The sequence below is a fragment of the Phyllostomus discolor genome, chromosome 6 (assembly GCF_004126475.2).
Source record: "Phyllostomus discolor isolate MPI-MPIP mPhyDis1 chromosome 6, mPhyDis1.pri.v3, whole genome shotgun sequence".
NCBI classification, from domain to species: domain Eukaryota; kingdom Metazoa; phylum Chordata; class Mammalia; order Chiroptera; family Phyllostomidae; genus Phyllostomus; species Phyllostomus discolor.
This window is the reverse complement of record NC_040908.2, coordinates 17984386-18002705: the sequence shown is the minus strand read 5'-3', so window position 1 is coordinate 18002705 and position 18320 is coordinate 17984386. Positions and strand designations below refer to the sequence as shown.

At 34.8% G+C, this 18320-nt stretch overlaps 1 protein-coding gene across 4 annotated transcripts in view; it reads left to right on the top strand.

Moving 5' to 3' along the window:
- Positions 1-18320, top strand: part of LOC114499315 (protein MEMO1) — a 110792-nt gene that overhangs the window by 81038 nt on the left and 11434 nt on the right. For 3 of the 4 annotated variants that reach the window (XM_036027806.1, XM_028515387.2, XM_028515385.2), the window contains 2 exons: positions 8902-9044; positions 17050-17126. In XM_036027806.1, coding sequence (XP_035883699.1) covers positions 8902-9044; positions 17050-17126 — 220 coding nt within the window. The remainder of the gene's footprint in view (positions 1-8901; positions 9045-17049; positions 17127-18320) is intronic. The other variant, XM_036027807.1, reaches the window with a different exon arrangement.

Here is an 18320-nt window from a genome sequence, read left to right as displayed (position 1 = left end):
CCTGTCTTCCATAGGGGTGGGCTGAATAGAACCTGCTTTTCTCCATCAGTGTAACATGTATATAATGTTTTTGGCCAGGTGGTCTTGCTTTTAAGATTCAAAGTCCCAGTTTTTATTGGGGACTGGTGATGTAGGCACTTTTCTGCTGGCATAACTAGCCACAATACGGAAGGAAATACTCCTAGAAGGAAAGCAGATGTTAGCCATAACCACATTTTTATAAGGAATCTGGGCAAGCTGGTACAGTGTCTCGAGGGGGTAAAACAGCCTCAATCATCATAAGCAAGGAACATAATAAAAGGCAAGTTCTCACATATCAGTGGAGGACGATGGTCTTACAAACAGGTCCTCCTAAAGATTGCGCAACAGACCTGCTATGTTAACTGTCCTGCAGAATTCCCATTCCTCTTTCCCAATTCCAGGCTGCCATATTGCCATTCCAACTTTCTGAGTTTTTAATTCACTTACTCTGTGCCATCCTAACCCTTATTATACCTTAGGCTTGTTATTAAATCTTAAGATTTTAACTTCCCTTTCTGATGGTGGCCTCAGTTAAGGTCTTCAAGTGTTAGGAAAAGTAAGATCTGTTCTTGTAAAGATAGTTTTTAACACAGTGGAACGGCTCGTCTCTGGGTGTAGGAAAAAGTAGAATATTCTACCTCTGTTGAGCTTAACTGACAGCCACAAGACCAGTGCTGTCTTCAAATGTGTTCTTATTCTGTGGCTTTTATACTCGTGGTTATGTGTCTATTTTTGCATTCCTATAGTTAAATCTTTTTTGTTATTTACTGAGATTTTAGAGCAAACATGGATTTTCTTTATATGTTTCTGAGCTTTCTTTTTTTTAAAGTAAATTGACAATTTTGTTTTTTTTCCATTTCTTTTTAATTTTATTGTTGTTCAAGTACAGTTTTCTGCCTTTTCCCCCCGCCATCCCCCTCCACCCCAGCCATCCCCACCTCCCTCCCCTGATTCCACCCCCCTTGGTTTTGTCCATTTATACTTTGAATATTAACCTGTGTGTGTGAGTAAGAGGTTATTTAGAATTATAGAACATGGAGGATCTCTGGAATAGAGCTGAATTTTTTTGTTTGTTGTAATGGAACAAATTCAGTTTCTATCACTATGAAAAGGATGAACAAGAGGTAGTATAGGGCATTTATTTGTCTGTGTGTATTCTGTTGTCTTTTTTCCCCTGTGTTTATTTTCTATCTAAAAGAAGAGAGGAGAACAAAATCACATAGTGGTGTTATTGTGGCAACAATTTTAGCACCTTTGGGGATAAGGATAATTTTCCTTCTTACTGGCTTAGTTATGATTTATTTAATTCTCACCTTTAGAAGTTTGGACTCCTAAAATCTTTAGGAAATTGGAAGAATTTGTAGAGAGAAGAAAATTCTCATGTTCATTAAGCAAATAGCTGTTTAGTACTTCATCTGTTTTAAAACATCATTAATTTTAAAGTTTAAATTATTTATGTACTGCTAATTAAGGAAAAACACTGGCAATTTATTCTCTTATCACTTAAATTAGAATTTATATTTTTTCCTTGTCATGAGGACTTTTAAGGTCTACTGTTAGCAACTTCCAAATATACAATTAGTATTATTAACTATAGAGTTAACGATATATTAACTGTAGAATTCACATTTTTATATTAGAACTTTTACATTGGAATTTAGATTTTTCATGTTCTGTGCCATTAGGAGCATTGGTAACACAGTAATACTGTTTGGTTTTAAAGACAGTGCTCCACTTTTGGTTCTGGGATACCAATTCTTTTTAGTATGTTATACATCTTAGGTGTATTAATTTTCTGATGCATGGTGTAAGGTATAGGACAGACAAAGAAGGGATAAAACTTTCCTCTATATTTTTAAAGTGCTCATAAGAGTATTGTTGTAAACACTACTAATTCTATTTTTACTGAAGACAAAATTGAGGCTTGGGATAGTTGTCAGTAATCTGCTCCTGGTAGCCTGGCTTGCAAGTGGCAAAGATAGATCTTCTTTTTTAACAAACAGCTTTATTGAAGTATGACTTATATCCTATAAAATTCACCCACATAAGAGTAAAACTCAGTGATTTTTAGTAAATTTATACAGTTATGTAACCAGTTTCAGAATTGAGTTTTAGAACATTTTCATCACCCAAAAAAGATAAGTTGTATCCATTTGAGGGTGAGTTCTTGCTCATCTTCAGGCAACCATTTATCTGCTATCTGTCTCTATAGATTTGCATTTTCTGGAAATGTCATATAAATGGGATCATATAAGATGTAATCATTTGCATCTGTCCTGTTTTACTTAGCATACTGTTTTTGGGGTTTATTCATGTTGTGGCTTGTATCAGTATATTCCTTTTTATTCCAAATTGTGATTCCATTGTATGAATATACCACATTTTGTTTATCCATTCATCAGTTAATGGGATATTTGGATCATTTGCATTTTTGGCTTTTAGGAATAATGTTATAAATATTCTTATACAGAGTCTGAATATGAAGATGTGTTTTCATTTCTTTTGAATAAGTAGTTAGGAATGAAATTGCTGGGTCATGATAAGTCTATGTTGTAACTCTTTCAGGATCTGCCAAACTGTTTGAGAAAGTGACAGCACCATTTTATATTCCAGGACCAATGCATTAGAGTTTTGGTTTTTCCACATTCTGGCCAATACCTGTTATCAATTTTTTCCATTGTAACCATTTTGATAGATGTGTGATGTAACTGCATTTTGGTATTAATTTGCATATCTCCTATGACTGAAAAGTTAAGCAACTTTTCAGGTGCTTATTAGTCATTTGTGTGTGTTCCTTTGTGAAAAGTCTGTTCATATATTTCTGCTCTAGTTTTAATTTGATAATTTGTCTTTTTACTGAGTTGTAAGAGATTTTATATATTCTGGCTATAGGTTATCCAAAGATTTTCTCCCAGCATACAACTTACCATTTTCTTAATGGTGTCTGTTGAAAAGTTTTTGATGAATTCATTTCCCCTCATTTTTCTTGTATAGATTCTGTTTTTTGTTTCATATATAAGAAATATTTGCTTAATCCAGGGTCATAAAGATTTTACCTTCTTGAACAGGAACCAGGAACCTGCAGCTTGCAGACCACATCAGGCCCACAGCTTGTTATTGTAAATGTTTTATTGGAACATGGCCACACCTGTTCATTCATATACAGGGTCGGCAAAAGGTAGGTTTACAGTTGCTGGTATGGAAAATAACACAATAATTAATAAATTATAATACAAGAATAAACTGTGTTTTGTGTACTTACAACTGTAAACCTATGTTTGCCCCACCCTGTGGGGTATTATCTGTGGCTGTTTCCTTTTTATGGTCACAGTTGTCTAGTTGGCTACGAATATTGTATGGCTCCGGAAACCTGAAATATATACTTGATGGCCCCTTTCAAAAGATGTTTGCTACTCCTGTTCTAGAGGGCAGTAGTTTTAGTTCTTATAGTTATGTCTGTGATCCAGTTTGAGTTACTTGTTTGTGTGTCTCTGGTATGAGGTGAAGTTCTAAGTTCACCTTTTTTTCATATGGATGTGCAGTTATCCCAGTACTGTTTGTTGAAAGGCTAGCCTATAAGTTATGAATCATTTTCCTGTAGCTGCATTCAAGATTTTCTCTTTGTCTTTGGTGTTCATCATTTTCATTATGGTCTATTTAAGTGGGAATCTCTTTGCACTTACCCTAGTTTGGGCTGTTACATTTTTTGGATCTGTAGATTAATGTTTTTAAATAAATTTGGAAAATTTTCAGCCATTATTTCTTCTAATATCTATATTGTTCCTTTTCTGGGACTCTCTATGTATGAATTTTGGCATGAATTTTTCATTTTATTTACAAGTCCCTAATACTCTGTTCATTTTCTTCAATCTTTTCTTCTCTTCTTCAGACAGCAAAGTTTATTTTATCTTTATTATCTCTGATTCATTATGTAATATTGAATCTGCTCTTCAGACCATCTAGTGACTCTTTCAATTTCAATTATTATACTCTCAATTCTCAAATTTCCTAGGCCCAGCACCAGCAGCAGCCATCTGCAGAGTGCTTTATAGGAGGGGTGTCAAACTCATTTTCACCGGGGGCTGTATCAGCCTCTCCATTGCCTTCAAAGGGCTAAATGTAGTTTTAGGACTGTAGAAATGTAACTACTCAACAGTAAAGTGAGGGCTCGGCACTGTTACTGGGTAGAAACAAGGTGCTGGACCAGATACAACAAGGTGGAGGGCCGGATTTGGCTTGCTGTCCTTGTGGTTGGCACCTGTGCTTTATAGCTTATGCCAAGTGGTCCCATCAAAGCACAGGTGGTGGCTGATGTTGGCCTTTACCACCCAGGAAACCCAAGAGCCTGCACACCCAGCAAATAGTTACAGACCATGTTGGAGCACCACCATCCAGCCACCTCCACAAGCCACAGATGGAGGTAGTTCACAGCCAGTCCTACCAGCTTATTGGTTTGGGTAAATCCATCCTATTAACTTGCTGGCAGCAATCAAGACTCAGCTACAAGAGGAAAGAATAGTCAGCCCACATGGAGGCTGCACCTGAAGTATCCAGCTTGGGTAATAGGGAAGGCTGAGCCACCGGACCCTCCGGGACACCTACCACATTAGGCCATGCTACCAAGAGAGGGAGTCAAAGCAGCTCTACCTAATACCTAGAAACAAACATACAGAGGCTGCCAAAATGCGGAGACAGAAATATGGCCCAAATGAAAGAATAGAAGAAAACTCTAGAAAAAGAGCCAGACAATATGGAGTTAAAGAATCTGTCATGTACAGAGTTCAAAACACTGGTCATAATGGTGCTCAAGGAACTCAGGGGTTGTTTCAACAGCATAAAAATGACCCAGTTGGAAATGAAGGATATACTAATTGAAATAATGAATGATTTGTAGGGAATCAGCAGTGGAGTGGATGAAAATGAGAATCAAGTCAATAATTTGGAACATAAGGAAGAAAAATATATCCAATCAGAACAGTGAGAAGAAAAAGAACTAAAAAACAAACAAACAAACAACCAGCGAGGATAGGGTAAAGAGCATCAGGGACAACTTCAAGCGTACAACATTTGTATCATAAGGAAGCAGGAAGGAGAAGAGAAAGAGCAAAAAATTAGAGAACTATTTGAAAAAAATAGTGAAAGAAAACTTTTCTAATTTGGTGAAGGAAATAGACATGCGTATCCAGGAAGCACAGAGAGTCCCAAACAAGTTGGACCCAAAGAGGGACATACCAAGACACATCAAAATTAAAATGCCAAAGGTTAAAGATAAAGAGACAATGTTAAAAGCAGCAAAAGAAAAACAGAGTTACCTATAGGGGAGTTCCCATAAGACTGTCAATTGATTTCTCAAAAGAAACTTGGCAGGCTAGAAGGGACTGGCAAGAAGTACTCAAAGGGATGAAAAGCAAGAACCTACAGCTAAGATGACTCTGTCCAGCAAAGCTATCATTTAGAATTGAAAGGCAGATAAAGTGCTTCCCAGACAAGGTAAAGCTGAAGGAGTTCATCATCACCAAACCATTAATTACATGAAATGTTAAAGGGACTTACTAAGAAAAAGAGGGTCAAAACTGTGAACAACAAAATGGCAATAAATATATATCTGTCACCAATTGAATCTAAACAACAAAGCAAACAAGCAGAACAGAAACAGAATCAGATACGGAGAACATTTGGATGGTTGCCAGGTGGGAGGGGGATTTGGGGGAATGAGGGAAAAGGTGAAGGGATTAAGAAGTACACGTTGGTATTAATAGAATAGCAGGAGGATGTTTAGAACAGTTTAGGAGATGGTGTTGCTAAAGAACTTTTATGCATGTTCCATGGACATGATTGCTGGGAGGGAGTGGGTGGAGGGAGGCAAAGGGGGAAGAATTGGGGCAACTATAATAGCATAATCGATAAAATATTAAAAGGTAGAATTTTTACTTAGTATATTATAGCAACTTGATTCTGATTCTGTTAATTTTTTTCTGTGGGAGGTGGTGGTGTTGGAAGTTTCTTTCATTCACTCATTTTTTTAAAAAAGTAACTTTCATGGATTCTTACTGCAGAACCTCTCTACCATAGTATATAGCTACTGATGTATCACCTCAGTTTTTAAAAAATTCATAACTTATATTTTTACCTTGGCTTCCTAGAGTGTGTCCCTGTGTCTGGTTTGCTTAGTGCTTAGCTAAGCACTAAGTCATTGGCAGTTGTGCTTGAATACCTGGAGCCTGTAGCCCTAACTCTAACTCTAACCATCTGCTGGTAGATTGTGTAGGTTTTGGGCCACACACTCAAAGTTTGGGCTGTGTTCAAGTTTGCGTCCTTTACTTTCTGTTGGGTCTTCTCTGCTCATCATGTCCACTGCATGCATGCAGATTTCACCTCAGCCACAGATGTGTGAGAGCTTTGTCTCTCTCAGGTCTCTACTTCTCCTTGGACATGCTCCTACCCTCCTAACTGGCACTCTTGGGGAGCTTTGGAGTGCCTCCTAGCCAGGGTTGTGTGGAGGGCATCAATCATCTCAGAATGTGTGACTTTATCAAGCTCGCTGTGACTCTCTCCTTTCCAGGATCTTCCTGTTACATTTCGAAGTAGACCTCATAGTTGTGGCTTGCCTCAAGTGGTACAGTAACCTCCAGGCTGCAAGAGTTGCATGCCTTTCTGCTTCCTGCTGGGTGTGGGTTTTCTGCTCTTTGCTTTAAGTCAAAGTCAGCCCCCTGCAGCAGTGGAGTGCTGGTTTTCACAGCCATCCTCAACCTTGCTGGAACTACCATGTTGGTGGAGTAGAACAGGGGGATGGAGACAGCTCCTAAGATGCTGGGCTTCCACTGTTCTTCCCAAGAAATTCAATCATTTTCATTGAATAAACTCTGATCTTTTTTTTGTTTGTTTTTAGTTTATTTTTAGAGCACAAAATGGTTGTCTTTGACAGTTTATTCAGTTTTATACATTGTTTTTCATATTCCTTCACTAGGGAAGACCAACTTAAAAAATTGATTCTAAAACCTAGGATTATTACATATCAAAGTCTAATGATCTTTTTTCTACTTTATGCTTTGTGGGGATAGAGAACAGTAAGTAATTGTTTAAAAAGGAGAATGACAAAGAAGTGGATGGATGAATCTTGAATCAAAGCTTAGAGTTCTCAGTATGAGACTTTTATCTCTGTATAGATCAATTTGCAAACTCAAACAGGTTAAATGGAACAGTTTGGTGACTTTTGTGGAAGGAAGACCCGTTTCTTTAGAGTGAGCCAACTTATTGACAGAGTACTTCTATAGTATTCCTCACTTTGTAACAGTTTTATGAAATAGACACTGTAATTATGATCATTTTGCAGATCAGGAAATTGTTAGGGTAGTGAGTTAGCTATGCTATTAACATTGGTATGTGATGGAGATAGCCCTTGAACCCATTTCTTCTGACTTCTTATTTTTTATATTCTATAAAACTGCTTTGCTGCCATGCCATAATTACTTGCAAACTCTTTGATGATCTTAGTGTATTTATTTATGTAGGTGGTATTTGAAGTTAGAAAAGGTCATAACAATCTTCTTGAACTTTTGCTAGAGCTCAGATTCTCTTTTATGAAATGATAATCACTCTTAATTTATTGAAGAGCCCCTGTTCACTCATGCAGTTGTTAAGCAAATTGGTAAGAGTCAGAGAAAGAACTATTCCAAGGCAGCTTCCTCTGCCAGCTTCCTCTTTTTTTCTTACTCCATAGATGCAGATTCTGCCCAAGGAGCCCCTGCATTGCAGAGGGACTGGAGATCTGTATGATCTGTTTATTTCGCAATTGACAAGGGTAAGGGGGCTTTTATGGGGGAGGCGCTTGGGTGCCCCGAATTTAGCTTCATGAAGCTGGGCTAACATTTATTTTTGGGACTACTTAAACTTAGTACTTTAAAGAACCCTTTTATGAATTCTGTTTGCCCTACATCAGTGTCAGATTGTCATATTAAAAAGAATTTATTGTAATGGTGATTTTTTCCCTTCCTTAAGTCCTGTTCAGAACAAGTTAGACAAACATGATTTCATGCTTCTAAAATTACAAATCTGGGATCATTTAGAATATAAATAATATCAAATATATGTAAGTAAAATTTCACTATAATGAAAATTTTAAAGGTTTGGATAAACGTCTATTTCTATAGCCCATCATAGTTCTTCTTTATTAATCTGTGCTGTTCCTTTTCCATAAATCTGTCAATCTGTAGAGTGAAAAAGGGACTTGTGGATGTGCCATAAACATTGTGGGTGGCCATGGTGTCTCTTTCTTGCTGCTAGAAAATAATAGCTACTTCCTTGAATTGTATATTCACCCTAGACGCCAGAAAAATTTGAGTTGTATTTTCAGCCTATCCTGTATCTGTTTATTAGTACAGGTGGAAGTGTAGTTGGTGAATTTTATGGGAGCCAATATTAAGTGTTGTAGGTCTCACTTGGCAAGTTTATAGAACAAGTGCCAGAAATGATGGTATATTAATAATAGGATGGGATTAAAATAGATGAGGAAGAGTTTAATGTTCTTTTAAAATTGCAGAAGGATTGGGCAGGTGATTCTAGCTTTGATGGGTAGTTGAGAAAACATGACTTGGTGATGGTCTGATGATCTTACTCTACTTGGTAGTAAAATAGTTTTGTTTATCTAAGGAAGTATCGTATATTTCTGTAATTTAAATGGATATTTTGAGTATTCTGTACCTCTTGTACCTCTCATTTTAAATGGTCTTCCTTAAACATTTAATGTACATATTTTAAGAATTCAACAATATTATGTGTTATCTTTACCACTATTAATAAATGTTCCACTTTTTAGTGCAAATTGGAAACTATTTTTATTCTTATACTTCTTAAGTGACTTTTTTTTCTGTTTTCTTTAAGCCATAAGGATGAGTTTACCATTATTCCTGTACTGGTTGGAGCTCTGAGTGAGTCAAAAGAACAGGAATTCGGAAAACTCTTCAGTAAATATCTAGCGGATCCTAGTAATCTCTTTGTGGTTTCTTCTGATTTCTGCCATTGGGGTAAGTTCTAGATTTTAACATATCATGGTAGCTATTATATTACTGTGGTTAAAGGTATCTTTTCATTCTAAGCTGTTTTTCAGTTCTCTGTCACTTTTCTTCGAAAGTTTTACTTTTAGCAGCAATGTTTAAAAGTGAATAAAAAGTCTCTTGGTCATTTAAAAAGGATCAGATTATAATAGTGGATTATGGAGACATTTCCAAAGGCGACTGGTATAATTGGATTCACACCGTGAGGGCATCCTTGCTTAGGCACTTATATTAGTGGGAGTCAAAATCTTTTAACCCCATTTCCAGGTAGAGTTGTATGGTGGATGCCCGAAGTTGATTTTTCGGTGGATAAAACAAATTTTCTTCTTTAGAACATGGAAGAGCACTCTGTGCAATAACAGTCCTTTTCCACATTTTTCTTTTTGTAATTAGTCTTTTTTCTTTCTTGTATTCCTTTGATGCTTAATTTTTGCCCATGATTGCCATCATTGTAAAGCTACCTTCCAAAGATTGTAACATGTTGGCAGTTAGCAAATGTTTTCTTTGGGAATGTTTTATAAGTTCAAGGACTCCTAAGTGATTTTTATTGTTTTCTGAGTTAAAACAATAGGGAAGCTTCACAGTGAATAGATTATAAAGAAAGTGAGATATTTATCAGTGTCTCTTTCAGTAAATTTTGATTTTTGAATTTTTTGGACAAAATTTGCTCATTTGCTGTTCTAGAATATTTTTGAATACTATTCCTTGTAGGATGTATCTTTGACTTGTGTGTTCATTGGTTTAAGGGTGTCACTACCTGTTCATCCTTCAGATTTCTTCCATTATATAAAGAAAGCATAAAGCATAAGACCATAAATTTTAAAGTGGAGTGCTAGAATGGCGTGAAAAACATCCTCAGTGAGATGTAGGGAGCCCTGGCTTTTTACCTCTTGTCCATTCATTACTAGAGTTAATTCAACATTTACCTGAGCTATTTAGGCTGGTATTTTCTTCTCTTATGTTGTGCTATGAGTGGCCTTGAAATTTCAGTTCAAGAGAACCATCCTCCCTAGTGGTATTTTTATTTAAGACACTAATTTTTCAGTTGGGGTGGATTGTCCTCCAGGGGGCATTTGGAAATGCCTCAAGATATGTCCGGTCATCACAGCTGGGTGGGTGGGCAGTGGGAATGCTGCTGTCATCTAGTGAATATATTCCAGGGAAGCTGCTCAATGAACATCCTGTAATAATGCCCCTACATTGAAGAATTATTCTGCCCAAAATATCAGTAGTGCTGAGGTTGAAAGCCCTTGTTTAGAGTATTTAGGTAGCTGTGCTACTTTGCCATACTTCCTCAGAGGTTCTCAGGGGTCTTTAATGACAAATTCAATTGGCTACCTTTGGGAGACATTATTTTATGTGGTTATAAGTATATTACAGTGGCACCTTGGTACTTGTTAATTCATTCCAGAACTTGTGACGAGTGTCAAAACCCATGAGTACTGATTACCAAATGATGAAGCATTTTCTCTGGTGTGGTGACGTCATGACTCACTCAAGTTCTAGCAAGTGAGACGAGTCCTGAGCAAGTGCAGAGTGCTGAAACATTTTCTTCTTGTCAAAATGTGACAGGTCCAGGGTTTGATGAGTTCTGAACCGACGAGTACCGAGGTGTGACTCTACTTCTATCTGAGGGCTAGGTAGATGCTTAAAAGAGTTTCTTGGGAATTTTGAAGTTTAGTAATAGTTGATCTTAAAAATTAAGGTGCGTCATATTGAAAAAAGGGCTATTTTTCTTTGGTATTGTAAATTTGCATTGGTAATAATGTTTTAGAAATTAAAAATTCATGAAGCATTTGCTCCTTCCCTCTTCACTTTTAAGGCTCTTATGAATCACTTTAAATCACTCTATGATTTAAATAGTTGGTTCTCGTGATACAGTTTTTCAGTGTCTCAGCCCTTCTGCTAGGTTGGCACCATGTGCAACCACAGCATAAACTTGTGTGGCACATCAGTGGACACCTTAACCCTTAACACTGCTCTTTTCTGTGGCATCGTCCTTTTTACCTCATTACTGCATTCGAGAGTAAACAGACCCTACCTCACCACAGTATTTAAGTATCGTGTTGAGAGAAAAATGAACTTTGTTTTACATTCTACCTAGATTCTCAGAAAATTATTTAAGTCATTTGATCTAATGTCTTGAAAATTTGGTATTTAAATTATCACATACAATTTTCTGGTGATCGTGGAATGTTAAACATAACTAAAGCATATTTATATTTATGTTTGGTGGTTAAGTAATAGAACTTTTCCAGCTGTTTGTTTTTTTCACTATTACTATCACTAACAATATCCATCAAGTGTTTACTTTGTACGTATGGAAAGCATTGTGCTGATTCTTCTTAGGAAGCTTGATTGAGGTTTGGGGGTAAGTTGAAGGTGTTGCAAGAATGCTATTCAAAAATTGGTAGTCTCTTTTCTAAAGTAGTAATAGTAGCTGTTATTCTTGTAAAGTGAGATTTATTTTTTGTTTAACATGCCTATTGAAGTAATATGTATCATTGGCTAGTTATGGGCTAAACTGTCTTAGAAGTTGTTTCTTATTTCTCAGATTTGTGCTTTGGTGGCGCTAGTCATCTTTTCTGAATTAGTGAGTGCTGTACTCCCATCTCAGATATCTAACTTTTTTCATGAAGATAATACTCAGTGGTTTCTTCTTTTTTTAAAGATACTGTAGTTTGATTTTACCATGCTAAAGTACTGATAACACTGAATTCTAAGTCATTCCACAGAAAAGATTCATTTCCTCAGGTACTTAAGAGACTTAAAATTTTTTTTTGTTAGACTCTTAACACATTCTACATTTCTAAATAGCTGGCTTTTTGAAGAAAAGTCTATTAATGGAGTATGGTACAGTTGATAAAATTACTCAGATATATATAGCGGAATTTTTAAATTTTTATTGAGTAATATATTAAGAGTACTGGCAGTGACATTTTTCCCTTCTAGTCATTGTTTCCTTTTGTGTATTGTCCAGCTTCTGTGAGACACAAAGTGAGAAACTTGGTGAGAGAGACAGTTGGGGGACCTAGATGTAGCTGAAAGAATTTTGCCTTGTTGACTTTGTTAGCCAGTGTCCATTTACATGAATGACTTCCTTTTTTTTTTAAAGTGTATCTTGCTTTAAAGGTGTTCATCTTTCAGATCCCATTTAACTTTATTCAGACTTGAAGCAGGTATTAGAGAGATGCAAAGTAGAAAGTCTCATTTTCTTCTTGGGTGAGGGGAGCTAAGGGAAAGGTGGGAACCTAGATTTTGTATTCCTCTTCTTCTATCCCCTCATTTGAATTCACTTGCAAAAACCCTGCACTTTAACTCTCGCCTTTTATCTTATTAGCTGAACAGGATGATGTTTCTCTGCTAACACTTACAACGATCCCACTTCTTTTCATCTTTCCTGTTACTATCAGGAAGAGTGACATAAGAGAAAGGACATTTGCTGCTAATATTTGAGTTTTATCCTGGTTAAATAAGGTTGTCCCTATAATTTGTATACTTAACCAAGTTCTACATTCTATAGGATGGCTCTATAATAAGAGAATTTTTTCTGGGCCTATTTCAGTTTTTGTAATTAGTGGGATTTTTATTTTATTTTCCTAAGTTTCATTTTGTTCTTTTTCATATATACTGTTAGTATTTGTGTTTTCCTGAGCTCCCTGAAATTTATGTTTCCAAATTTAGATTATTAACAGCTTTCAGTGACAATTTTCAGTTAGCTTTAAAGAAGTTACTAAGTGAAACTGGATCTAACAGAAACTGATTATTTAAAAGTGGATTCATGCTTTCATTTAATTTTCCTTTTATGGTGGTTTTAAGTACAAGTCAATTTCAGTAAATTTACTTGGTAAATATCAATGATAAATTACATTATTTTAAAAAATAAGAATAAAATTTACTTATGTCACTTTAGCAATTTTGAATTTTTACCTAGGAACTTATATTTGTCTAGGTTTACATAATTTATTTTTCATAAATATGTGCCATCTATTAAAAACTATCCTCCTAAATATTTATATCTTTATCCAGATTTCTACTTTAACATGTATTAAAAAGTGATTACTCATGCATACTCTTCTTCCATTCTCTTGTTAGTCTCTTGGGATAGAGAGGGTATTACTACTTTGTAAATATTTAGTTTGGTTAAGGAATAAGTTAGCTAATTCCTGAAATATATCTTACCCTAGCTTTGATATTTATACATAATGAGTTCACATATATAGGTTTTTTATCTTTTGAAAGTTTGAGAGAAGGCTAATACTTTTACATTATAACTAAGATTTCAGAAGGAAAGGGCTATAGTATTTTGCTTATAAAAATGATCACCATATTTGATGCTGCTCAGAATATATTTCCTTTGTGAAATATATATTTTTCTTTGATAGTGATTTCAATTATGACTGTCCCCAGTTTTAATTCTTTAGCAATCTACCTCCTAAGGTTCTAAGTTTTACTAAAATATTTTAAAATGTCTTAACATATAAACATAAAGGGGTTAAGTGAATGTGTAACAGTGCAATGTTTACTGGACAGATGTCTGAAAGTCTGCCTTACTGACTGATCTTTTGAGGGCTTTATAGATTAGTGTTCCAAGCTCCTCGTTGAATTCCGCAATCCAGTGTATAGCTTAATGTTGAGGTATCTAGTATATGTATTCTTTTACTTTTTGTTCGGGGTACTTAAAAAGTAGTGTTGGTTCTTGTGCCATTCATTGTTATGTTTGTCCTCATTAGTTGTGTGTGAAACAGACATCCCTGGAGCTTATTCTCCACACTCTGTGAATCCACTCATTAATCACCAGTCACCTTTGGAGATGGGAAAATTACTTACCTGTATTTCTTTTTCTCAGAAAGCGTGCTCTGGAATGGATTCACAAATGAGCTACCCTCCTTCCCTCAAAGAGTAAGGTTTCTACTTTACAGGATTTTTTTTCTTGGGTTATTTTTTCTCTCATCATTTGAATTTGAAAAGAACTGAGGGAAGGCACCTGAAGAAACTACTGACATACTCACTAGGGGAGTTCAAAGCTTGTGCTGCCCCTAGGGGCAGCCTCAATGGCTCTTAAAGCTAGAAAGCTCATACTTGGAGTTGAAACAGGGGCTCAGAGAATCCATTTTCCCAGTGTACCTTCTGAAAGGATAAGTTTCAGGTAAGTAATTTTCTCTTACTATGTGATATGCTTTATTCATACTTGTAAAAGTACACAAGTCCAGTTCTCCAGGTGCATAGGCAACTGTATTTTTTGTTCAGTTTAGGTGGGTAAGCTTTAGTGAATGTTAGAAATATTTATTGTAAAACAAACTATGTCTGCACATGAGGTACATGAAATGGTAATATATTATAAATTAGCAATAAATATTTAAAGGTACATTTATGATTAGAGCATTGTGATATTATTGCCATTTCTTTTATTTCTTATTAAGTAAAATCTTGGTAAACTTATTTTTTTAGTAATTAGAAACAAGATCTTTTGAACTCAAATTCAAATCTAAAATCGAGTGCATATTAGTGCGTGCACACACACGCACAGGCTGCGATGATGGCAGTTATTCGTTTTAAATTAGATGCTTTCTGTATGTGTGTTGACCAGAATAAATTACTGGAATAATTTTAAAATATCTGTACAGTTTTTAAAAATTGTGAGACAGTTTGAGCTGGTATAAGTTAGATTTTTTTCAGTGTAGTAGCTATACGTAGTGTGAATTTAGCTTCTTAACAGATAGATTCTTTAGAGCTCATCAAATATTTCTACTCAGTTCTCCGAACTATTGACTCATTGATTTGCTGTGTATTTTGTCTTAAGTTACATGTTGATTTAGCATTTTTAGTTTTCAAACATTCTATGTACTTTTACTTCAGAAGTAGTTTTTAAGTGCAACTTACTCTAAAATGATCCATATGAGCAAGACAACATTTTAAAATATAGTTACCCATTTCACTTAGGATGAAGGCAGGTTTGGCCACCTTCAACTATTTGAAACAGTAGTAGTTCTGAAATTGGAGATAAACAAAACAGACTTTTGAGTTGCAAATGGTGATCACAAAGTACATGTGTTTTTCTTTGCACCCAAGAGTAGTTTTCAAAAAGACAGTTATTTCCTGGTCACAGGGATTATTGACAGTTAAAAGTAACAGCTATCTCCAGAAGAAAGAGCAAAAAATGCGTTAGTATACACCTGAAGCAGGTCAGGTTCAAAGAATGTTCATCTTGATTTCTTATAAGGATATTACTTTTACTTCAGTGACATTGAGTCAGAATTTCCTCGTCTAAGATTATTCATGCAATTGTTCCTTCAAACATTTTGGGCAGCTTTATCAAAAGAATTTGAAATTGAAGTAAAAGTTAATGACTGTTTGAATCAATGAATTATTGTGACAGACTTCAGATTTGTCTTTGAGCCTACTGACAGCTACCTGGCAAATAGGGAAAATGGGGTGACTTGTATATTTTTCTATTACTAAGTAGAAGGAAGTACATATATCCTTTAAAGACAAACAAATCTATTCTTAATCCTAAATTTTGAAAGAAAATGTCTAATGAATTATTTAATATAAGGACATTGAGTGCTGAACTGTCACTGCTTAAGAATTGTTTTAGTGCAAGGACTATACTGGGCCTCAGTGTTTACAGAAGAGGTTTTTATATTCAGAATGCAGATAATTGTCTCAGAACATCTTGCTTGATTCTAGGATACCCTGTAAGATTCAATATTGACTTAATAATGGCTCTTGGGGGTAAATAAGAACTGCCACATTGAGTAGTGCTACATAGTAATGTATATGAAAATTTAAAATGTGACAGTTAAGGAAATATGTATATTGTAGAAAGGTGACCATCAAAGATAACCAGCATCAGCAGGTAACTGAAGTTTTAAGAACTGTGATGTCTGGTTTTTCCAAAAAGACATCAAAAGGGCTTTATAACTTTGTACTGCTCGTTATTTATAAGATGGTATTTTTTAGCAAAGTGTGAGGATAATAATTGAATATGTGAGCTTACTCTAAAAATGAACCACAAGACACAGTGTGTGCACACAGCATGACTGGTGTGTTGTAATACCTTTAGAAATGCATTTTGGTGAATCTTTTCAAATAAGGAAATATAAAAGTAGTGAGTTCTTGGAAATAAAGATGTTGCTGGAAAAAAGGTTTAGATGCACCATAATCGGTATAATAACAATCCACAATTAGTTATATAGGTCTATAATATGTTTCTTTTGGTTTTTCTATGACTTCAATATGAAGAAAAATTTATTTCCTCAGTATTTTGTTTTCTGTCTTCTTTTTGGGCCTCTTCTAGTTTACCCTCTGTTTGGAGAACAGCTAGATATTGAATGTTCTGTGCTTGTACCCTCACTGAGATTTTATTGTCAGAGTAGGACTGTTTATTGTATTCTTTTGTGAATCCTGTGTTAAGGCACTTGTATTGATACTGCTCTAAGTAGAAAGTTTTGCGAAAATGAGATGAAATTTTTTGAAGTCATGAAAATCACAGAAACCACATATATCTCTGATCTACACATTTTTTTCTCTAATAGAGATCAAATCTTTGCGTTTGTAAGCAAAAGCTAAGCTTTCGTTGACTTGTTACACTGAGACAGTTCCCGTAAACCAAATTTTCTTGCATCATATTCTTTGGGTTTACTTTTCATTGTAGACTGATATAATATATTTAACAATGCTTCTAACTTTTAAGCTGTTTTGTTTCTTTAGTCTTTTGTATTGCTCGTGTCTATAAAGTTTTATAATTTGAAATAGTTTTAACATCATAAAACACTGGTGATATATCATTTCTTTATTACCTTCCCAAATATGCCTTTTATTTTTATATACAAGGGCTTTTGGGAATGATTCTCTCAGAGGCTTAAGCTGTGCTTTGCCTTCCTTGAGAACTGAAATTATTTGGTAAGCGCTTGCTTTCTTTTTAGCTTCTAATTTTTCCCTATTTTATTTTGTACATGATATTTGTTTCAAGGTCAGAGGTTCCGTTACAGTTACTATGATGAATCCCAGGGGGAGATTTATAGATCCATTGAACATCTAGATAAAATGGTAAGTCTTTCAGGTGTGGGGTTTTAATGCTCTAAGATTTCTTTAATTTCAGATTAGTGATTCAAGACTTAATATGGTGAAATATACAATGGACATAATTCTTTATCTTTAAATGTGCAAAATATAGTTTGTAATCATAAGAATATTGATTATAAAAATTATCCCTGTTCTCTTACTAGAAATTTCCTTCATCTTCATTTTATTTGGTTAATGAGACTACTTAATAATAAATAGATATGGATTTTAGATACTATTTGGGGGAGTATGTTAGTTTTAGGGACAACAGGGTACTAATGCCAGTACTTACTGTTAAGCAGAAATAACCAGAGCAAATTTTTGGTTTATTTTATTACTTAATTCTATTTTTGGCCATATAGTTTTTTTTTCTTAAGTAGAATTTCAGTTTCTTATTTTAAATATTGAATTTTAAAATGATTTTATTTTTACCTGGCCCAGGAATATAGTAGACAGTGATTCTGTCATTTTCCTTGAAGTAGTATGGTAGTGATAGTGCTTCTTTAGTATTTAAAAAGTCCTGTAAGTTATTTTGGTATCTACTCATAAACAGAATGTTAAACCTAGCAGGTATATCACTAACTTGCTGTGACCTTTGACAGATCCTTTGAATTCTCTCATCCTCAACTTGTCATCCCTAAAATGAGAGAATTGGAGTAGTTGGTCTCTAAATTGTCTGTCAGCATTTAAGTCTGTGATTTGTTAAAATCAACTTTACCACTGTGTTAAAAAAGCTTTATGCATATGTTTTAGTACAAGAATATTTAGTCTAAAGTAGATAAAACATTTTAGTAAGAAATCTGGGTCTGATCTTATAGATAGATTATATTGCATAGTACATCATTTTATTAAGAGACAGAATGAGTAAGTTACTTACGAGATTTTATTATATTTAAATTCATCTTGTTACTTTAACAATTATGGCCTAATATTTTTTACCTTTGGGATTTTGTCTAGATTTTAGTTTACTGACTTTTCTTTTGGTTTTATTATATTGTCATTTCAGTCATTTAATTCTTTTCTGATTTCTAGTTCTAATATTTTTTGAGGTTTGGTTATCAGTTGCTTCAGAAAACTTTTCTGGTTCATTCATCACTTATTTTCTTCATACAGCAAATGCTTAATGGGTGTCTACTGTGTATCTGGCACTCTGTGCAGTATTGATGATATTAAAAAGAG